The sequence below is a fragment of the Esox lucius genome, chromosome 17, assembly GCF_011004845.1.
Source record: "Esox lucius isolate fEsoLuc1 chromosome 17, fEsoLuc1.pri, whole genome shotgun sequence".
Taxonomy (NCBI): Eukaryota; Metazoa; Chordata; class Actinopteri; order Esociformes; family Esocidae; genus Esox; species Esox lucius.
In genome coordinates this window covers 38548927-38571558 of record NC_047585.1, presented here as the reverse complement: position 1 = coordinate 38571558, position 22632 = coordinate 38548927, and the positions used below count along the sequence as shown (strand labels likewise).

Sequence of the window (22632 nt, the reverse complement as noted above, 5' to 3'; positions counted from 1 at the left end):
GATTGAGACAAAAAAGTATTGAAATGTTTCACGTTATGTTTAAAGAATATATGAAGGTGTCACCTTTTTATTTGAATTACGGGGGTACAAAGAACTTTTCCACGATAATTTTCGGAGATGCAGTTATAATTTGAATTGTCTCAACATGTCTTTAATGTAGTTACCAATAAAGGCTTTATCCGCCTGTATCAAATAGTCCTCCAGTGGCCACGTGGCGGCGACAAAATGTCAATTTTTCGAGCCTTCTAACGGCGTTCTTGCCGTTCGTAGGCTACAGAAGTACGTAATCATGTTCCTGGAGTGAGCAGATAAGGCAGGATTGTATTGTAAGCGACAAACTGAGATACCAAATCGATCCAGTTGACTTCAGCGAATGCCTAAATTCAACACACCTGGTCTTTCAGATGTATTTATTATAAACATGAAGTGCCTTCACTCCAGGAACAGAGCGGCCTATACCCTGCTTCAGTGTTAACATTTTCACCGGTATCAGTTACATTGTAGACGTATAGATTGCAAATATATTATCCTTGTATCAAACTCTTCAATAAAGATCAGCCAATTTTACAACTCTGTAATCACCCATTTTTTGTCAGTCAGCCAATTCACGTTGTTGATGGAATGGAACTGCCCAACTTTTTCCAACTGTTTGTGATTATATTTCCTATACGTATTTGATAAATTACCTACTTAGCCTATTTAATATGAGAATAAAAATGTCAGTCATAATTCACACATGCAAATGACTATAATTTACATTTAAGTATTTAGCAGACACTTTTTTACTGCGTGCATGCATGTTTTTAACTGGTGCTTAGTTGGATTCAAACCGACAACCCTGGCATTGCAAGTGCCATGCACAACCGAGTTTGAATATAATTATTATTTGTTTTATTTTACTGTACAATTTCTATAAGCCTAAATATTTGTCACTGATTGACATTTTGGGAGATATGGGTAGACGGATCCCTTTTTTTTCTTGCAACTCTCAGTCACATAGAGCAGGTGAAAGTCAGTCAAAAAGACAGATCACCATAGGCAGGATTTTCCATGAATGAAATGCATTTGACAAAACATAGCCCAGATTTTATTCGAGAGAATTTGGCAGGACACAGGGAGATTATTTTGATGGGGTTTCAAAACGATTTGACAGACATGTTGGGACGCGTCTAAAAATAAAGATGACGTTTAAAAGCCGGAAACAAACCAACACGAAAATCAGGGAAAGGTACAGGCAAATGTTGCAGGGCAGTGAGTGGTGTCTTTACTAGCACGTAGCGACTGCAGGAGTGACTCACCTTCTATGATGTTAGTTCAGCCTACTTGCTACAGACCGCAGAAGCCTGGAGTAGAAATTAACAAAAAACAGTGGGCTCACTTGAAATGTATCTTGCATAATTTGGTACGAGCTTTCCTACCGATTGTCCACAACTTTAGTATGCTGTCTCTATAAAAATAGGCATGTGAGTTTCTGACATGCAATCTGAGGATTAGCAATACAAACCACACACAAAAGGTTTAGTTCTTAAACAAGTGTGCGGCGTAAAATATACATTCCTATGGAAAATTGGTTCTGAGTGCAATTCAGCACCACAGATAGCTCCCATCCATATAGCCGTTCATTGTTACTACACGACTGAAACGCTCCATTATGGTTTCATTCATTCACGCATTCGTATGGCAATTAGGCCTGCCTCTTACTAACTGAATTATTTTGTATAAAATGGGCGACCACAACAGAAAAATAAGTGTGTCGTAATCTGACAACTGCGAAGAATGCTGATATCTTTCTACAGTACCAACACGACTAACCACACTAATGAAATAATCTTGTAATTTGTGTAGTGTGTAACCTAAACTCATTATGATTTTCACACCAGGGGGGTGTGTGAACGTTGGCTCAGGGTCTCCCTCCCTTCTCAAAGCGCTCAGGAACTCAAAATAGCTTCTAACAGTTTCAGTGCGGCTGCCTTACTTTGCCCGTGCAGGTCAGACTACACGCGCAGTAATAACGTAATGTCAATGAGTGACGCGCTTCAATCTTTTTGCGCCCCCAACGCTCAGTTCAGCTCAAACTGGGCACCACATTAGCCTGAAATTCAATAGACAATCTCTGCTCCTTGTTTTGCAGCTACATTTATTTCAAATAAAATGGCAGTTGAAGGAACGACTGAGCCTCCTGAATTGGTCACCACTCATGGAGCAGTGGAGTGGCTATACACTTGAGAGGACACATGGAGAACCCCGCAAACTACCTCTCAGCTTACGAAACCACTCCGTCCGGTTACCTCTTGCGGAGATTATGTGGAACTCTACAGAATCAGAGGCAACGTCCGACCGTGGAAAGGAATTGGTAATCCGAACCCTGACGGGCTGTTTGCTGTCTCTGCTCATCCTATGGACACTTCTGGGGAACATTATGGTGTGCTCTGCCGTACTCCGTATTCGCCATTTAAGAAGTAAAGTGACCAACATTTTCATCGTGTCTTTGGCTGTTTCGGATTTATTTGTGGCAATTCTGGTGATGCCATGGAAAGCTGTCGCCGAGGTGGCGGGGTATTGGCCATTTGGTACCTTTTGCAATTACTGGGTGGCATTTGACATCATGTGCTCAACTGCGTCTATCCTCAACCTCTGCATTATCAGCGTGGATAGATATTGGGCAATATCAAGTCCGTTTCGGTATGAAAGAAAAATGACACAGCGAGTTGCCTTCGTTATGATAAGCGTCACGTGGACGTTATCTGTACTAATTTCATTCATACCAGTCCAGCTGAACTGGCACAAAGCCAGCGAAGACGAAATAGTTGGAGCGAATAACATGTCTTTGGTTGAAGTAGAGGAAATGTGTGACTCTAGCCTCAATAGAGAATACGCCATATCTTCATCTTTAATTAGTTTCTACATACCCGTAGCAATAATGATTGTGACTTATACGAGAATCTATCGGATTGCTCAGATCCAAATTAGGAGGATAGCATCCCTAGAGCGCGCAGCAGAGCACGCGACAAGTTGCAGGACCAACAGACTAGAGTGCCAACACACCAATACATTGAAAACATCTATTAAAAGGGAAACCAAAGTTTTAAAAACCTTATCAATTATTATGGGTGTATTTGTGTGCTGTTGGTTACCTTTCTTTATTTTAAACTGCATAGTTCCTTTCTGTGACAAACCTCCGACTGACAAAGACGCAGGTCTCCCGTGCGTAAGCGAAACAACTTTTGATGTCTTTGTGTGGTTCGGCTGGACTAATTCATCAATGAATCCTATTATTTACGCATTTAACGCAGAGTTCAGAAAAGCATTTGCAAGTCTGCTGGGTTGTCGTCATTTCTGCTCCAGGACACCAGTTGAAACTGTGAATATTAGCAACGAGCTCGTCTCCTACAACCAGGACACGCTTGTCCACAAAGAAATCGTTAACGCCTACGTCAACATGATCCCCAACGTAGTGGAATGCATTGGGCACGAGGACACGTTTGACAGGATCTCACAGTTATCTCACAACAACGAAAAGGCTACGGACTCCGTTTGTGATTTGGACGACTGTGAGGCAGATATCAGCCTGGGCAGGATGACACCCTTCACCCCGAATGGTTTACATTGAATCCACTATTATATCACCTTGTGCGTAAAAGGATGTATTGCTTAAATCAGATATTGAAATGTGGTGTTTTTGTCCCTTGCTGAAAAGTGACGTAGTGTCTTATTAAGAGAAGTCTATGTTTATGTATTTGTTCCGATTTTGTATAGCTTCTAAGCTGTATGTATTCGGAGCAGCAATGTACTGAAACTAATTGCATCTATTGACGCGTTGGGTTCCATTTCATTTCCATTTGGGTGCTGTAAGGTAGGCTACGCAAGATTGGCTAATGCTTATCATTATCACGTTCACTGTCGGTGTGACAGACCGTGGCACTGGAAGTGTTACCGCGCACGTTCATAACATGCAGTCGTTTAAAAGGCCTTATTTATTCCACGAAAGAGTGCAATTTCGTTCCGAAACATGGAGAATGTTACATGATTTGAATACGTTTAGTTTACATTTAAAGCGCTTTGTTATTCTTTCGCTCTCTTTTAGATGTTCTATGAAGTCCATCTCACCCACACAAAATCTCTGCTCTGCACATAAGCAGAAGTAGCTGCGGCGCACATGTGTGCGCGCGCCATAGAGAAGTAGTGAGGACGCACTCCTATACATTCCCCATCATTGGGTTTGTGAGGGAATGGCCATTGCCACTGAAGGCATATGCTATTTTAATGTAGTCAAGTGGGTGCTATTTCCAACTTTATCCTTCCCGATGACATGATTCCGTACTTCGGTCATCCAGGATTAGCCAATTATGTTGACATTCCTGTTCAAATGGGGGCTGTAGTCATACGTGTAGTCAGCCCTCGCCCGTACACCCTCAGCCCTTGAACGACGTTTTACATCATCACATCCGAGTGTAGGCTACTTGCGAATGCACTTGCCCTAGCAAGCAAAGAAAAAAATATTATTGTTGATAACATTTGACACTTCACACCCACCGGCGATTTGACTACAGCTTGAATTGAATCGTGGGTGATATCAACCTTGCAAATGAAAAAAAAAAGTTGACTTGTCCCCTCAAGCTAAACGAAGCACAGGGGGGAAGCTCTTGTGAATTGGACCGGCACTTGACACGGCAGTCAAACTACATCCGGTTTCGATGAAGATTCCCCTGAGGAAAAGCGGCTAGGTTGAAGGCTTAGGGTGAAAAAATGATGTGAACCGACTGCAGTCCGGTTAGTCTGGAAGGATGACGTCGAAAGACCCTCCCACTTTACTACGTTAAACTGAACTGCGTCTGGGCCACTAACGGCCTCCATCCCCCTGGCCCACGTTCGACAGAGCGTTATCAACTGAATTAATCAGATTCAGAAGAAGACAAACATTGAAACTCATTCCACAGCCAATTGTCTACAGGTTTAACTATCATCTTTTATATTACATATTAAGAATAGACATTTTAGCATCATTTCTAATCCCCCTGTATCAGTTTTAATAACCCCTCCCTCAGCATGTATGTCCATCCATATACTTTATTGATGATTTAACACCACTAATTAGTGAAGTAATTACTTAAACAGGTTTTATAGGTTTGAACCTACACTGAAAGGAAAAATCAAAAAGCAGGCGCTTTCAGTTTGCTTTAACGTTCAAAACATTCCTGAACGGTTTGTGCTGAAGGACACCTTCCCGTCAAAAATTTTACTGTTTGACTTTGAACAGACTGAGATATGTTTGCTCCTGTTTGTTTAGTGTGACGAGGTGTACGCTGTATTGATAAATTACATGGCAGTGGCCAGGTTGACATTGTAACCTGACCAATGATATATACATACCCCAGATGACTAATGCTGTGTACAGGCTATTGACCGGCCTTGGCGGGAAAGACATTGGGGATGAACACTGTGATTTGGACTACAGCCCCCATCAGTCATCTGGGGATAATATAGGCTACATAACTGAACCAAACTCCTTCACTGTTTAACTGGTCCTTCTGTACTGCACCACTTCCATTCAAAGGAACCGTTTCAGAGTGTACCAGTGAACTGAACGCAGCCCAGCAGACACTGCCCTCCATGGAATGGGCTCCTTAAACAAATCCCCACAACATTTGAGGAAACGGCCCAGACATCTGTTATGATATATGCCCCATCTGACTTTTCCCATAACAATCACACGCAAATCCGAAGTAAATCCGTAACAACTGAAAACCTTTGACTCTTTATGGTGACTGCCTGCTATTCCTGGAGCTGTAATTAATGATGTTCCATTCTGCCTCTCATAAGTTGTTTACACCTTACATTAAAATGTGTCCAATCTGCCCAGTGTGTCCACACAGTGACCAGATTTCTTTCATCCCTATAGGGTGTTCTGTCAAAACAATATCAATCTATTTATTTTAAGACAGTGACTTACCCCTTAAATCTGTGGCGCTACCTGTCCATGATTTTAGAGGCCAATGTAATGATGGATATCTGGTTTCACTGTTGATGTGCGTCTACACTCGTAAGATATCTGGACAAAATGCATCCCTAACTACCTCTGGAGGTGGTCAGGATGATCATGATGACCCTAAAGTGTATACTTGTCTAGCTATGTAGACAAACTCAATCTGGACAAGATCAGGACAAAGAAAGCATGTTAGAACCAGGGATAAACTGGGTACTATGTGATCTTCTCCATCTCCATTTGCTGCTATGTGCAAATGTAACCGTTCTCCGTTCTCTACTGTAAAGGATTCAACTTGAACACTATCCATGACCGCTAACTAGCTCTATGACTCTCCCTCTCCCTCATTCCCAGTTGATGAGCTTGTTAAGATCACATGTGTAAACAAATCAATAACCAATTAATGTGCAACACTTAATAAAAATCTTGACGCCAAACTCTACAGTGGTCAGTTAGAGGCCAAGGTCTGTTAGATGTACATTTCACATCAGCTACTGTCCATCTTTTGAGAATGTACAGATGACAATATTATTGAATGTAAACTGTAGTGTGTCACCATTTTGTAATAAAATGCTGCCTGGCAGAGATTCCAATAAATTTTTGTGGTCACTGTTCTTGTAGAAGAAAAAGACGACAGACATACACTGTCCGTGGTAGACAACATTAGAGTCACAAGGAGTTATGCAACACCTTCCTGTTTGAGCCCCTAGCGGGAAAATACTGCAGTAGCCTTCTTGATGTAAGCAGTTTCTAAGTTTAGACATTCTTTATTCATTGGGAGAATGCTATACAATTGTATATTATACAGCTAACAGCATTCACACATACAGGCCTTATATGGCTGATTGAAGTACATTCCTAAAGAAGAAACTGAGGACACCCATTCCCCATGTCGTTCTTCTGTTGCTCATTAAATATGCATTCTGGGACTTTTGTGAATAACAATCAATTTTTTCAAACTTCTCATTTTGGGCTGAATGTGTAATATGCTGTCTGCATGTGCATAATCTATAAGTAGAATCAAAATCATACCTCAGTTGGACATAACATTCTTGTTGTTTGGAATAAAATGTTTTTGTTGGCACATATCGGCGCATAAATGACATACAGTCATGGCCCAAAGTATTGACACTCCTTCCACTTTCTTCAAATCATTGCCTTTGGCCAAAATAACTGCAATCAAGTGCTTCAGGAGACAGACCATTCAACCAGAAGGATTGTGGCACGTTCAGGTGTGTTTTGGCAAATTCGCAGTCAGGCTTTCTTATGTTGAACAGTAATCAGTGGTGTCTTGCTGGGTCTCTTACCGTCCAACACCTTTCTGTAGAGTTGGCGCAGTGTAACTGTGCACCTTGTGTCCAATGGTCAGCAGTAATCTGTGTGGCAGCTCATTACATTCTCCACCATTCGATCAATCACTTCACTGTGATCGCTTGCAACCATGTCCAGCCAGATTGGCCACAGTTTCATGGGCCTTAAACCTCATGATAAGCTTAGGCAGGGTGGAAAAGGGAACATCCAGGTCGGTGGAGATGGACATGTAGCTCTAATATTGTTCACGCATTGCTCCCACCATGTGTCAGACAATTCTACGGACCTTGTCAGACAATTCTGAGGACGAATCCTTTTTAGTATTTAAACCAGTTGAATTATTCGTTTTCATATTCTAGGCGCTTGCAAATCAACATAGTTGAGATCAATTCCAAAGAATAGTAAAATCACCTGCTTAAAATTGGACAATATTATTAGAACCTTAAAAAAGCAGTCCAAAATAATTAGATTTCAAAAATTATTTATGGAATAAGCTAACATTTATTACATTATTCAGATTGTTTTGTTTTGTTTAACTGCAAACCAAAGAAATACATGTACATTTAAACAGAGAAAAAAAAATTCCTCTGCTTTGTGTTATATTGTGTAATGCAATGAAGATGTACAAAATAAAGAAAACCAGAAGATATTTTGAATTTCAATAGTTTTCTGGAAGAAATGGTGCATTATTTCAATTAAGTGCAAGAGTATCAACACTTTTGGCCACAACATAGGTACATCCTTTTCAGGGACCTGTTTTGGCTTGACAGTGCCACTTTTGTTGGCCAAAAATCCCAGAAGGCACCTTTATGAAAATAATCATTTCTATCTAGTAGAAGTGTTTCGCGGTGGCAGTCACAGACAGAAGACAAAGAAGGGAGTATTACTTCCTCGAAATAGACAGAATGTGAGAACAAAGAAGCAAAAACCCAGACTCAATTAAGGACCAGGCCACATATAAAGACCTTGGCACTCTGCCGAGCAATGCATTTTGTTTGGGGGGCAAGGAAAGAATACATTGGTCTAGAAAAAAACAGATTTGATGTTTTGATGATGATTTGTTACTCTATTGGTTATGGGTTTACAATATATAAAATCATAAAGTTGATTTATTTAAGAAATTCCATTCAGAAAGTGAAATTGTATAATGTATACATTCATTCCACACAGACTGATACATCTCAAGTGTTTTTTTCTTTTAATTTTGATGATTATAACTGACAACTAATGAAAACCTCAAATTCAGTATCTCAGAAAATTAGAAAATTACTTAAGACCAATACAAAAAAATATTTTTTTAAATGTTGGCCAACTGAAAAGTATGAACATGAAATGTATGAGCATGTACAGCACTCAATACTTAGCTGGAGCTCCTTTTGCCTGAATTACTGCAGCAATGTGGCGTGGCATGGAGTCAATCAGTCTGTGGCACTGCTCAGGTGTTATGAGAGCCCAGGTTGCTCTGATAATGGCCTTTAGCTCTTCTGCATTGTTGGGTCTGGCGTATCGCATCTTCCTCTTCACAATACCCCATAGATTTTCTATAGGTTTAAGGTCAGGCGAGTTTTCTGGCCAATTAAGAACAGGGATACCATGGTCCTTAAACCAGGTACTGGTAGCTTTGACACTGTGTGCAGGTGCCAAGTCCTGTTGGAAAATGAAATCTGCATCTCCATAAAGCTGGTCAGCTGCAGGAAGCATGAAGTGCTCTAAAACTTCCTGGTAGACAGCTGCATTGATCTTGGACCACGAAGTGGACCAACACCAGCAGATGACATGGCACCCCAAACCATCACTGACTGTGGAAACTTTACACTGGACTTCAAGCAACATGGATTCTGTGCCTCTCCTCTCTTCCTCCAGACTCTGGGACCTTGATTTCCAAAGGAAATGCAAAATGTACTTTCATCAGAGAACATAACTTTGGACCACTCAGCAGCAGTCCAGTCCTTTTTGTCTTTAGCCCAGGCGAGACGCTTCTGACGCTGTGTATTATTCAAGAGTGAAACCCATGTCTTGCATATGTCTGTGCGTGGTGGTTCTTGAAGCACTGAGTCCAGCTGCAGTCCACTCTTTGTGAATCTCTCCCACATTTTTGAATGGGTTTTGTTTCACAATCTTCTCCAAGGTGTGGTTATCCCTATTGCTTGTACTCTTTTTTCTACCACATCTTTTCCTTCCCTTCGCCTCTCTATTAATGTGCTTGGACACAGAGCTCTGTGAACAGCCAGCCTCTTTAGCAATGACCTTTTGTGTCTTGCCCTCCTTGTGCAAGGTGTCAATGGTCGTCTTTTGGACAGCTGTCAAGTCAGCAGTCTTCCCCATGATTGTGTAGCCTACAGAACTAGACTTGAGAGACCATTTAAAGGCCTTTGCAGGTGTTTTGAGTTAATTAGCTGATTAGAGTGTAGCACCAGGTGTCTTCAATATTGAACCTTTTCACAATATTCAGATTTTCTGAGATACTGAATTTGGGGTTTTCATTAGTTGTCAGTTATAATCATAAAAATTCAAAGAAATAAACACTTGAAATATATCAGTCTGTGTGGAATGAATGTATACATTAAACAAGTTTGACTTTGTGAATGGAATTACTGAAATAAATCAACTTTTTGATGATATTCACATTTTATGACCAGCACCTGTACTAGAAACCTGTTAGCCCAAAAGAAAATGGGGTAAAGTACACTGTTTTTGGTCTTAAATGGTTTAATGTAATATCTGTAATGTCAGGCATTGAGAGGTGTCCCAGATATTTAGTCATTCATCTGAGGAGTATTTTCCTATTTAGTTCCCCTAAATGCTTCCCATTTTTGAACAACTGGTATTAGTGTTATCTGTTAGTGAATCATGAATACATAAATTACGTTCAGAAGTTCACCTTGTTTTACCTAAATGGTTAAGAGGTTTGGCCGTTGGTATTCTCAGATTAATGTTATTTGGTAAGCACATAATAATGAGAAGAAAATGTAAAGAAGTCTGAGGACTTTCACTCTGCAAATGAAAGAAATTATCCACCATTAAATAGACAGAACTGTCCTCACCTCCTCTGTCCTCCGTCAGGTTTTGGGGTCGAATCTGCCCACAGCAGGGGCAAACTGTAACACATTGTACGAGCTGTAGGAAGGTCACAGGCTCTCGCCTGCCCGCCAAAGGTCCTACATGACATCAGGGAAGGAAGCATGCTGGAAAGATCATCTTTAATCCTTCTCATTCACTGTCCCTCCTGGTGGTGAAAAGAAGGCACGCAAGTGCAGGTCAATCAAGACAGAAATAACCTGCCACCTGAACAGTTTCTCACCTCTCTCTGTGACACTCAATAACCTGCCACCTGAACAGTTTCTTACCTCTCTCTGTGACACTCAATAACCTGCCACCTGAACAGTTTCTTACCTCTCTCTGTGACACTCAATAACCTGCCACCTGAACAGTTTCTCACCTCTCTCTGTGACACTCAATATCCTGCCACCTGAACAGTTTCATACCTCTCTCTGTGACACTCAATAACCTGCCACCTGAACAGTTTCTTACCTCTCTCTGTGACACTCAATAACCCGCCACCTGAACAGTTTCTTACCTCTCTCTGTGACACTCAATAACCTGCCACCTGAACAGTTTCTTACCTCTCTCTGTGACACTCAATAACCTGCCACCTGAACAGTTTCTCACCTCTCTCTGTGACACTCAATATCCTGCCACCTGAACAGTTTCATACCTCTCTCTGTGACACTCAATAACCTGCCACCTGAACAGTTTCTTACCTCTCTCTGTGACACTCAATAACCCGCCACCTGAACAGTTTCTTACCTCTCTCTGTGACACTCAATAACCTGCCACCTGAACAGTTTCTCACTCTCTCTGTGACACTCAATAACCCGCCACCTGAACAGTTTCTTACCTCTCTCTGTGACACTCAATAACCTGCCACCTGAACAGTTTCTCACCTCTCTCTGTGACACTCAATAACCCGCCACCTGAACAGTTTCTCACCTCTCTCTGTGACACTCAATAACCCGCCACCTGAACAGTTTCATACCTCTCTCTGTGACACTCAATAACCCGCCACCTGAACAGTTTCTCACCTCTCTCTGTGACACTCAATAACCTGCCACCTGAACAGTTTCTCACCTCTCTCTGTGACACTCAATAACCTGCCACCTGAACAGTTTCTCACCTCTCTCTGTGACACTCAATAACCCGCCACCTGAACAGTTTCTTACCTCTCTCTGTGACACTCAATAACCTGCCACCTGAACAGTTTCTCACTCTCTCTGTGACACTCAATAACCCGCCACCTGAACAGTTTCTTACCTCTCTCTGTGACACTCAATAACCCGCCACCTGAACAGTTTCTCACCTCTCTCTGTGACACTCAATAACCCGCCACCTGAACAGTTTCTCACCTCTCTCTGTGACACTCAATAACCCGCCACCTGAACAGTTTCTTACCTCTCTCTGTGACACTCAATAACCCGCCACCTGAACAGTTTCTCACCTCTCTCTGTGACACTCAATAACCTGCCACCTGAACAGTTTCTCACCTCTCTCTGTGACACTCAATAACCTGCCACCTGAACAGTTTCTCACCTCTCTCTGTGGCACTCAGCAAGACACTGTCTGTGTCTCACAGGGACTGGTAAGACTGTGCTTCACCAGATCAGCAAACTCACTGCTCATGCGCAAGGCCACACCACCAATGATGTATATACTATAAATGTATGTCACCTTTGTGCGTATATTTTATGTCTTCCATCCCTGTATTGTCTGACACTAGCAGCTCAAGTACAACATGAAAAGGTTTAAGGACATTTACTCATTGATTAAGGCTGATTCTGAATCGCGAGGTGCTGGGTGCATCAAACGTAGCCTAACGGGCACCACTGCCCGCATAGACAAACATAATTTCTGGGAACAGTTTCTGACTAACCTCCATCACATCTTGCCATGGGAACGGTTGTGCACATGACTTCAAGGCCTTCAGTGTGTGGTGGAGACAGCGCAGAGCTTCACTGGGGCTATGTTTACCAGCTATCGGGGACATCAAAATAAAATTGCCTGATGAAAACCTGTGACTATATTAAGACAGCTTCACACCCCAACCACACATTTTTAATTATTAAGAACTCCTCAGATATCAGAGACCCCTTCAGGGAGGTGGTCTGCAACACAGTAAAAGTTCAAGGGGACCTAATTTTATTAACAGGTCCAATAGCACAGTACCACCAGAGAGTTGCTATGACCAAAATACAACACTGTTTCCGAAAAAGTTGGGACGCTGCGTAAAATGCAAATAAAAACAGAATGCAGTGACGTGCAAATAATTTATCCCTGTATTCAATTGAAATAGTACAAAGACCACATATCAAATGTTGAAACTAAGAAGTTGTATTGTTTTTAGAAAGATATATGCCCATTTTGAATTTGATGCCAGACGAAAAAGTTGGGACAGGAATGTTGACCATTGTGTTGCATCACCGCTTCTTTTATCAATACTCCATAAGCGTTTGGGAACTGAGGAGAACAATTGCTGTGGTTTTGAAAGTGAAATGTTTTCCCATTCTTGCTTGATAAAGGATTTCATCTGCTCAAAAGTTCGGGGTCACCCTTGTCGTATTTTTCATTTCATAATGCGCCAAATGTTTTCAATGGGTGACAAGTCTGGACTGCAGGCAGACCAATTTAGCACCCAGGCTCTTTTACTATGGAGCCATGCTGTTGTAATACGTGTAGAATGTGGTTTGGCATTGATTACAAGCAAGGCCTTCCCTGAAAAAGACGTATTTTGGATGGCCCTGAGAAGGCTGCGGCGGTTCTGGATCTTGTTTCTATTTGGTTTCTTCTTTGCATGGTGGAGTTTTAGCTTGCATTTGTGGATGCAGCAACATACTGAGTTCACAAAAAAAAAAAATTCAGAAGTGTTCCTCAGCCCATGCAGTGATTTCCACTACAGAATTGTATCTGAAGATCACAGCTATCCAATATTGGTTTTTGGGCTTGACCCTTGCATGCAGAGATTTCTCCAGATTCTCTAAATCTTTTAATGATATTATGTACAATTGATGATGAGATCCCCAAACTCTTTGCAATTTTACATTGATAAATGTTGTTTTTAAATTGTGGCACTATTTGCCCGCCCAGTCTTTCACAGAGTGGTGAACCCCACTCCCTCCTCACTTCTGACAGGCCCATCCTCTCTGGAATGATGTTTTAATACCCAATCATGTTACTGACCTGTTGCCAATTGACCTACTTAGCTTTGTGATATTCCACCAGGTTAATCTTTTTAGCATTACACTTTTCCAGTCTTTGGTTTCCTCTGTTCCAACTTTTCTTAAACGTGTTGCTGGCATCAAATTCAAAGTGGGCATATATTGTTCAAGAAACAATATAATTTCTCAGTTTCAACATTTCATATGTTGTCTTTGTATTATATTCTATTGAATATAGTGTTTAAATTATTTGCATTCATTGCATTCTGTTTTTATTTACATTTTATGCAGTGTCCCAACTTGGAAACAGGCTTGTAAGTTGCTATGATGGCAATAAGACACAGAGGTCAAGGGAATCAAATTAATTTCATAAACAGGTCCAATTGATTGAAATTGTATGAGTCATTATCTCCACAAAACCTTTTGGCAAAACTTGAAAAGCATCTTTGCATTGTTACAAAATGAACTTTTTCAATTTATTTCTTACATCTTTTGATCAACTTCAAATAAGGTCCGTGTTTCGTGTAGCCTTACAACCACTTTGTATTTTTTGAATCAAATATATTTGACAAACACAGGATTTACACGGTTATCAAAACGCTGACCGGAGGTACGCCTAAACAAAACACGGACCTCATTTGAATTGAATCTAAAATCCTTCATGGGATAAATGAATGGTGTAATGTATGCTACGACGGCCAAGCAGAAGTAGACTGAAGCACTGGTCCTTCAGACGGCTGCAGGAGGGAACCCGAAGCGAACCTGTCTGTGGCAGGCGAAGCCACTCAGGGACATATTCAAAGCAACTTAATATAAATAGTGATTCTCCATTTCTTGATAATCTTCTTTTTTTTTCTTCATTTGTGGACATTAGATCACTGAATGTGTTAGCCATTATAAATATTTGCTTCTCTGATATAAGTTGGTGGGTAGGAACAACTTCCAGTGATGGTTTGTGCAGTAAGGATGGAAAACGTAGAGGATGCACGCGTTATCTCATCATCCCATCATATAACATCACCTACCACGATAGGGTATGTATTTTTCTTGGTTAGTCTTTGAATTCAGGCAACCACTGGTTGAACATATAAAAGCTAAAACTGTCAGGTAATATTAACTGCACATGAAATGCTGTCTAAGATGGGGATTTAGCTAAAATCCCAGCCCAGAGATAACTTTATTGGAAGCCTACGCTGCATGAAACACATTACATTTCAATAGGCCTGCCGGCCTTGCTGTTAGTCTCTAAGATATTATGCAAGGTGCTGGCATAGGCAGACGATAAAGGATCACATTCTAGAACATTTGAAGGGCACCTTTAGAGAGATTAATCCAATTCAATCCATGGCTCCTTGTAATCAGTGATAGCAGCTTACTATTAGTTAATCTTAATTCAGTGTCATGACAACACACAATGGCTGTTTAAAATGGTACAGTTTGGCCTTGGGGATTGTGTGTGTGTTTGTGCGTACAAAGATGGCTGTTATACTGTATGTTCATCTAGTATCTTGCTCCTCCTCCTGTACTCAAGTGGTAGCAATCGTTGAAATAACCCATGTTTTGCCATTAAAATCTATATCAGAGAACATTTTAAACCAATTTTCCATTCAATTTGAACCACTGATATTACATTGTTCAATTACACTAGATCATTCAAACATTACAAATGGAACATTTGGCTTTGATCACAAACCCTGCTACAAAAATGTAGTCCCTGAATGTGTCCCTGAACATTTCCCCCCAACAACCACCAGAAGGGGACAACCTCTCTTATTAAAGGCACAATCCACATAGTCCATCAAAAATGCTCATAGTGGCCATTTTAGTTTACTAGTGTAAGTAATTGCTAAAACCCAAATGAACAGCTCCTGGTCTCCACTCTTTCAACAACCCTACATTTGCACTAGAAGTGATGCTTTATTTGGAATTTAGAAGTGAATCATGAATTGCAAGTCACAAGTGTGTCCCAAAGTTAATGCATTTATGAAAACATGACCATGGAGGGCACTTTAAAAAAATAAATACTTCATAGCAACTCCAAAATACTACTCTACATTTGTGGATATATTAACTGTCAGAAGTACATTTGTAATCTGAAATATTCCAGATTTTGGGAACATGTGTAAAGTTTGAGGATGACATTAGCCTTTGTTAATCATTATTTCTTACCTGACTTCTACTTTAACCAAGTCCCCTTCTCAAAATTCATTGGATGAGAAAGCCAGTGGTCCCTCCCCTCTGAACTTCTCTTATAGTGAGTTCTCATAAGGAGGCAAGGAGAATGTAATTGAGAAAAGGCCCCAAACCCAGGGAGATTGGCATGCCACTCTCTTGTCTTGTGTAAAACCATGGGGGAATAGTGCTGTGCTTTGGCCCATCCTCCCCGCGCTGAGGAGATGTGAAAGGTAGTTGGTCTTGATGGTCTACAATGACAGGAGGTTTGGAAGAAGCAGAGGCAGAGGTTTGGAAGAAGCAGAGGCAGGCTCAAGGGGTTTTCTCTATCCGTCACTACACATCTGTCAAATAAAGCCTCTTTTTATTCTCATAGAGCTGCACTTCTCCATTTCCTACTTCTTGTCTCACTCTCTCCGTTTCTCTCTCCCCCTGGTTGTGCTTTTCCCTCTCAGTTTGTCTCAGCAGTCTCTATTTCTCCTTGTTTCACTTCAACTAACTATCAGACTGGGCAAACAGAGTCATGAATCGTAATAAAATAATGACTGAACATAGTGGACGTAGGTATTGGAACCTGAAAATGACACAAATGAAACATGTCAGAGATGTGCAGTGCAGGACAGTGATGGTGGCTGTTGTTTTAACCCACCCGAACAGCTATAAAACAAACAAACACAACCACAAGAAGACCTCAATCATACAGGTACTGTATAAACACTGGAAATGTACTAACATTATAAAGAACAATATAATTAATCCACAATTTCAGCTCAAATCTACCACTTCAGATAATAATCAGACTGGGGATGTGTAATCTCTAACTGGTAGCGTGGCCAATGGTAATATTTCTTATTGACATACAAATGTCTGCAGTGGCTAGTGGACATATAGTGAACCCAGTCCCACAGGCACCAGATTACACCCTGGCTTGGCATTTTAATTGTGCCACATTGTGCTGTATCTTAGCTCATGCTATGGCGTGGCACTTTAAATGACACCGTATCTGTCAGTCAGCTCCGTGAAACCAAAAGAAAACACCGAACTCAAGAGGCTCTCAGTCAAACTGCGACCCTGTCTACTGTTAAGATGGGAGCTCTTTGTAATGAAAAAAAATGCTGTCAAAGAAAGTCAGGCACGTTTCATTTCACGCATATTACAACCTCAACATTCCAGCGAGCAGCAAGGTGCCCCTGTCTCCCCGGGTGGATGTGGTGTAACGTTATGTCAGGTTTAAATGTAATCTGGTAGCTGCAGAATTAGCAAATATGAATTGCCTAAGAAATGGGCTAAAAGTTGACAAGCTGCTGCTGTCATCTGTTTCCTCATTTACTCCCTCCTCTCATGTTATTACCACATCGGGCTCTGTTACTCGTCCACACTGTGCCTCAATTTATACCACCATCCCAACCAGCTGTTTAATTCACTGAAGCATTCGGTCGTCACGTGTGAAATTCAATTGCGGTCTACTGTCCTGTAGGCTATTGGACTTCTACTCTGTTACATCTCCCAGAGCTCCTAGTCTTGGTGGGAACTGGGAAGCGCAAGAAAACAAAATTGAAAGTCTCACACCATGAACTTTTAATTGGTTTCTTTGCCGAAGTTTCGACTCAGAAAGCAACATAATAGTGTGAGGAGCCATCAGTAAGACATGCGGTGGGTGAGTACCGCTACAAGACGTCCATTATTGGCCAATAATGTACACCTGAACTAGGATTACATCCTCACTGTGGGCCATTAGAAAGCATCAGTTATAAACTAGTTGGCCTAATATGACCAATGCAGTTGCTTTTACAGTGAGACGGCCCAGAAGTACAGAAGTTATTAAACAGCAAAGTCTCCATTTCAAGACACTGCTGGCAGTTATTCAATATTTTTTCATTTCATAGCCTACTCTTGTATAGTTTTGGAAATAAAAGATTGTCATGTCTTTGATGTGTTGAAATGAACATAATGGATTTATGAGTGCCCCGTTTATTTCATTGCCTTCACCTGTGGTTTTCAACATTGAGGGCTTGGGACACTTTTAGAATAGTAAATTAAAATCAAATTTCACGAAGTTTTACAATTACTTTGGCAGTGTTCACTACCCTGGAGGGCATTTTATTGGCCGAAGCGGAGTACGCATTGGGGAATAAAAGAAACTGAAATGACAAACCGCTCTCCAAGGGTATCCGGGTTGTCTCCGGTCAAGCCTTTCTGCGGATGGTTTGGGATGAGGGGGTGCGGGCTTTCGGAACTCAGGCGGCCTCTGGGCCCCTCGTCTCCTGGTTGTCTTTGGCCCGTCCCTACTCCCACATGGCTGGGCCAGAGCAGGCAGCATGAAGGGCTGTGGGGTTTGGGGCCCGCCAGTTTCTGCTTCATCTTCTTTCTGTGCTACAGCTCTCCCTTCACTACACTGTTTACAGAACGTGCACAATTAAAAGGTGAATGATCATTTCATTAGTTGTTCTGTTACCAGTTATAACCATTGCAGCCCCAGCATTGTGGCTACTTTTACCAGGTTGGGAAATGAGTATAGCTGTCTGCTTGTCATTTTAAAGCATGGTTTTAGCAGAAGTATTGGCCAGGGAGTTCTCACACACCAGGAATCAAAACAACTAGTTACTACCCTGGATTGCAATTGGCTTTTAAGCATATTGTTGATTACGCATAATGTCTGTGTCAGCATCAGAAGGAAATAGCATTCTAGCTAACAGTTGTCACATCCCAACAGATATTGTGACCGGGGGTGGAGGTCAGAGCAAAACGAAACAAACAAACGAAAACTGATTTTTTGCGACTGTATAAGTAATGATCAAAACGACATTGCAAAACGAGTGTTTAAGTTGGTTTTACTTAGAAGAAAGAAAAAAGTAACTGTAAAGTATGTCGTTTAAAATTTATTTGACCAGGTATGCATGCTAAGTATACAGGAAGCAATCAGGGACAACTGTATTGCTCAGGATCAGAACAACAGTGTTTTCCATTACCTTTAGCTTGAGGATAAGACCCTGCAACGCTTGTTTGACTGGCCCAATACCCATGACCTCTAGCCAACCCTGACCCATGACCTCTAGGCAACCCTGACGCTGTAAACGGGGGAAAGGTGATACAACTAGTCCTGCAACCTTGATGCCACCGCATAGCTCACCGAAAACCTTTAAAAACCCTCCATAGCTCCCGTCATTAGTTCGCTGGCAGACCGTGTGAGTGGGATCTACCGGGCAGTGCATTCACTGCGCTGCATGTTTGCGGAACACAAAAACGCCTACGCTGCACAGACAAACGGCTAAATGAGCACTGCTGAGAATCCACTTCCGGAAACCACACATCTGAGCCCCGTTTCGTGTGTGGATACCACAGGGCATGAAGCGTCGAGCAGCCTTTCTCAAGGGACGCTGTCTGGGTTCCCATTTCTACCGCCTCATGCTGCAAATGTCTGTAACTGAGTATGCAGAATAGCAGCTCTGTCCTCTGTGTGCTGACCTGTGTCGACTCCTCGGCTGTGACGTGTTGTGCCGAAGGGGGAATGACGTTTGTAGGGGTTGCAGGCAGCGGCTCAATAGATTCTTGCTGGGGAGAATCACATTACAAAGCTATGTCCACTCACACAGTGGCAACAATGAGTTTTGATGTTCTATCTGTTACACCACAGAGAGCCTGCTGGTTTAACTTTGTGGGTGAGTTTGGACAAAGGTGTGCCCTGTGATCTGTTTAAATTGGAAGAAAGCATGCTGTAATACAGACTTGGGACCTACAATACTTGGCTTTTTAAGAAGTATAGAGGCACAATTCATGAAAGATGCATTCTCCGTTGTGGTCAAGGGGTGGTTTGTTCTGAATTAATAATACTAAGTCAACTGTATTATAAAATTAGTATAAAGAATTAAATCCGTAGTGGTGTTTTGTCAATTTTGAAGAATTGAACTAACTAACTAATATGGGTTTACTGCTGGTAGAAACAAACTGTAGCGGATATACACTTTCAACTTGATGAGCTGCTCAAGAAAATATGTCTGAATTAAGCTGTCTTGGTGATTTATTCCATTTTTCTGGCACTCCGTCTGAATGTCTAGCCCAAGGGCATTAATCATCGCTTGCCTATGTGCTCTGGCATTTAAGTCCACAGATGAATACGGTTGGAGTCTCTCTGCAGGTTAATGACTACAGTGTAATGTTCTTGCACAGCGGGATATACACTTGGATCAGTGCTGCTGTCTAAAATAAAATAATATTAGAATTATAACATTGTTAATAAACATTTTTCACATCCAAAGCTAAACAGTTTGCACTGTCAGCATTCTATCTTTGTTACATTTCTTTGTCTGACAGCTCTCCAGGTTTATGAGTTTTAACAAATTCCCTGGAGTTGTGGGTTTATTACTTTCTCAGCATTTATTAAATTTTTCTTGGAATGATCCTAAAGAATTTTCTCTGTCACAAACACACTGAAGAGATTGCTGAGGCTCTCAAAACACACTGTGTGCTCAACCACCAGAAAAAAAACACTCAATGAAAATGAAAGAAAATTGCAAGGTGCTACTGAAACATCATGTTGGTCTTCTTCACCTGGCTATATAAAGCCACTTCTGGCAGACTACGTTGAGTTTCAATAACTCTTGAACAACACCTCTGTGAAATATAATACATTTTACATCTCTGTAAAAACCCTGATGAGAGTCTCTCTATTTCATTATGATTCGTAAAAACGGTCCATGGATTGTCCCAGTGCAAGGTGTCAGGCAAATCTGATCAGTCTGGAAATCCAATGAAATTCTGGTTAGAAAAACATGCAGGAATTTCCTAGACCGGTAGTTTTCATCTGCATGACCCAGAATTCTTCTGGTTTTCGTTCTAGCCCTCTAATCAGGGAATAACAAAAGTCCTGGGAGACCTGGTGAATGAATTCAACTGCCAGGTTGTATAGAAAACCAGCAGTACCCTGGTTCCCATACTCAGAGATCAGAGATAAGATCTCACAACAGCTGGAGAAGAGTAAACAGCAACGTCTCAGGAAGCCTGCATCAATCCTGGACCAGATTGGTTTTACTTTTACTTCCCAGAGTAAAAACATGTATGTCACTTCCATTTTGCTGAAATCGGTGTTTCATAGTAAAAACATGTATATTGCTTCCACTTTACTGAAACCTGTTTCATAGTAGAAACATATGTCGCTTCCACTTTACTGAAACCTGTGTTTCATAGTTAAAACATGTATGTCGCTTCCACTTTACTGAAACCTGTGTTTCATAGTAAAAACATTGCACTTTAGACATTATCTCTGGGGATCTGTTTACTGTGATTGTGTTTTGCTTTTTCATGGATTGTTTAATTTGCACATTGTGGTGTACTTATGACAAAGGAATATATGAAAATGCAATTTTTTCTTTTTTGTGGTGTACTTTTTGAGTTTGGATGAATGTTACAGGAGAATATGCCTGTGTTGGTTTTCATTGTGATCTACAAGTGTAATTGCTGCAAAAAAGAGGATCTGTTCTCAGTCAACTTACCCGGTGAAATAAAGAATAAATAAAATGAGTTGCTGTTTTAAATTGACTTTTTTGTCAATATAAATGAAGGTATGTAACTTGGGGAGGATGGAAATCAATGCTGTGAAACCAAACACCCTAGTACATGGAGGTTATATGAGATTGATTCAGTCTTCATTTGCCCTGGTTCTTACATTTAATACATGAGAGAAATTGAATCTTAAAATGTTAAAGGTCAAGTGTTTATAAGAATAAACAAAATCTTAATCAAGAAATACATATTTTAAAAAAACAAACAAACATTGGCACCCCTAGAAATGTCTTATGAACCAAATATTTGTAATTTAATGTGAGCCACGAAGAACTATTAAGTGGTCATCCAAGTTTCACTGCTACATAAATACGAGGTTACAATTCATTAGCGGCTGTCTAATTAGCAAAAGGAGTCCAGCTAAGAACCAACCAAAATGTAAATTTAGCTTTCAACCCAACCCCTCAAAAATGTGAAAGGGGGAAACTAAATACCTGCCAAAGATATATTTAGTTACTTGATCAGCAGCATTATAAAGTTAAGCAGATAATGGAGTCAACCTGAAGACCTCAGAGACACGTTCAAAAGAATAGCCCCTTCAAACACCTGAGGTGTTACAGCACTCTCATTATATTCCCATTAATCGTTTCACTTGTTCTATATGTGTTGTAGTCCTTAAATCCAGACCCTAGGCAACAGCACTGAGGTGTAACAAAACCAGACAGCCAAGTCCACTGCTCTCTCAGCAAAAACTCTCTCTCTGTTTTTCCACACTGTCAAATACATTGTCAAATAAACCATATAAATGTGTGCACCCTGGGTGACTGTTGTAAAAAAAACAAAAAAAAAAACACACAAGGTAAACAATGCTATGTGGGTTTTCTACGGATCCCAGCCTGTCTCTTTGATTCCCTCTCCATCCATTCTTTTTCGTTCTTTTCATTCAGTCTGTTTTCCGCTCCCCCTTTCTTTCCTGCCCCAATTACTTGTGCTCTGTGTGTTGAACAGTCTCCCCTTCTCCAGTCACTCTGCCCCTTCTCCATGCCCCTCTATAGAAGCATCACGACTACGCGATGTACACCGCACATTCATCTCCTCACAGCCCTGCACAGCGTCTCGTAGAAATCCTGCTGAGGCCCGTCGCAAACACAACCCCTCGGTCGATGCGCCAATATAGCAGGCCTAAAAGAAGCAGGCCTAACAGGAACAGTCCAACCAGCTGCCCTCTGGGTAAAATCTGGAGTCGGGTATAAGTGAAACGCAAGCTTGTACTTGGCTTTTCGCACCACCCGTTCCGAAGGTCCTTGGGACCAAGCGTGGTGTATGTGCCGTACTCAGAGGGCATACAGCTCGGCAAGAGGCTACCAATCGGGGGCCGCTGTAGAAATATTTGAGAATCCGATGGCCCGCAACAAATCTGTTGAGACTCCTCAGGGGGAAGTAGGCTCTGGCATGCTT

General features: G+C 41.3%; 1 protein-coding gene across 1 annotated transcript; it reads left to right on the top strand.

Annotated features, from left to right (window-relative positions):
* The first annotated feature begins 1983 nt into the window (after positions 1 to 1983).
* Positions 1984 to 6568, top strand: drd5a (dopamine receptor D5a). The gene is given in 2 exon segments (XM_020055656.2): positions 1984 to 2268; positions 2271 to 6568. Coding segments are annotated over 2 exon segments (1374 nt in total). The 5' UTR covers positions 1984 to 2234; the 3' UTR covers positions 3611 to 6568.
* The last annotated feature ends 16064 nt before the right edge of the window (positions 6569 to 22632 follow it).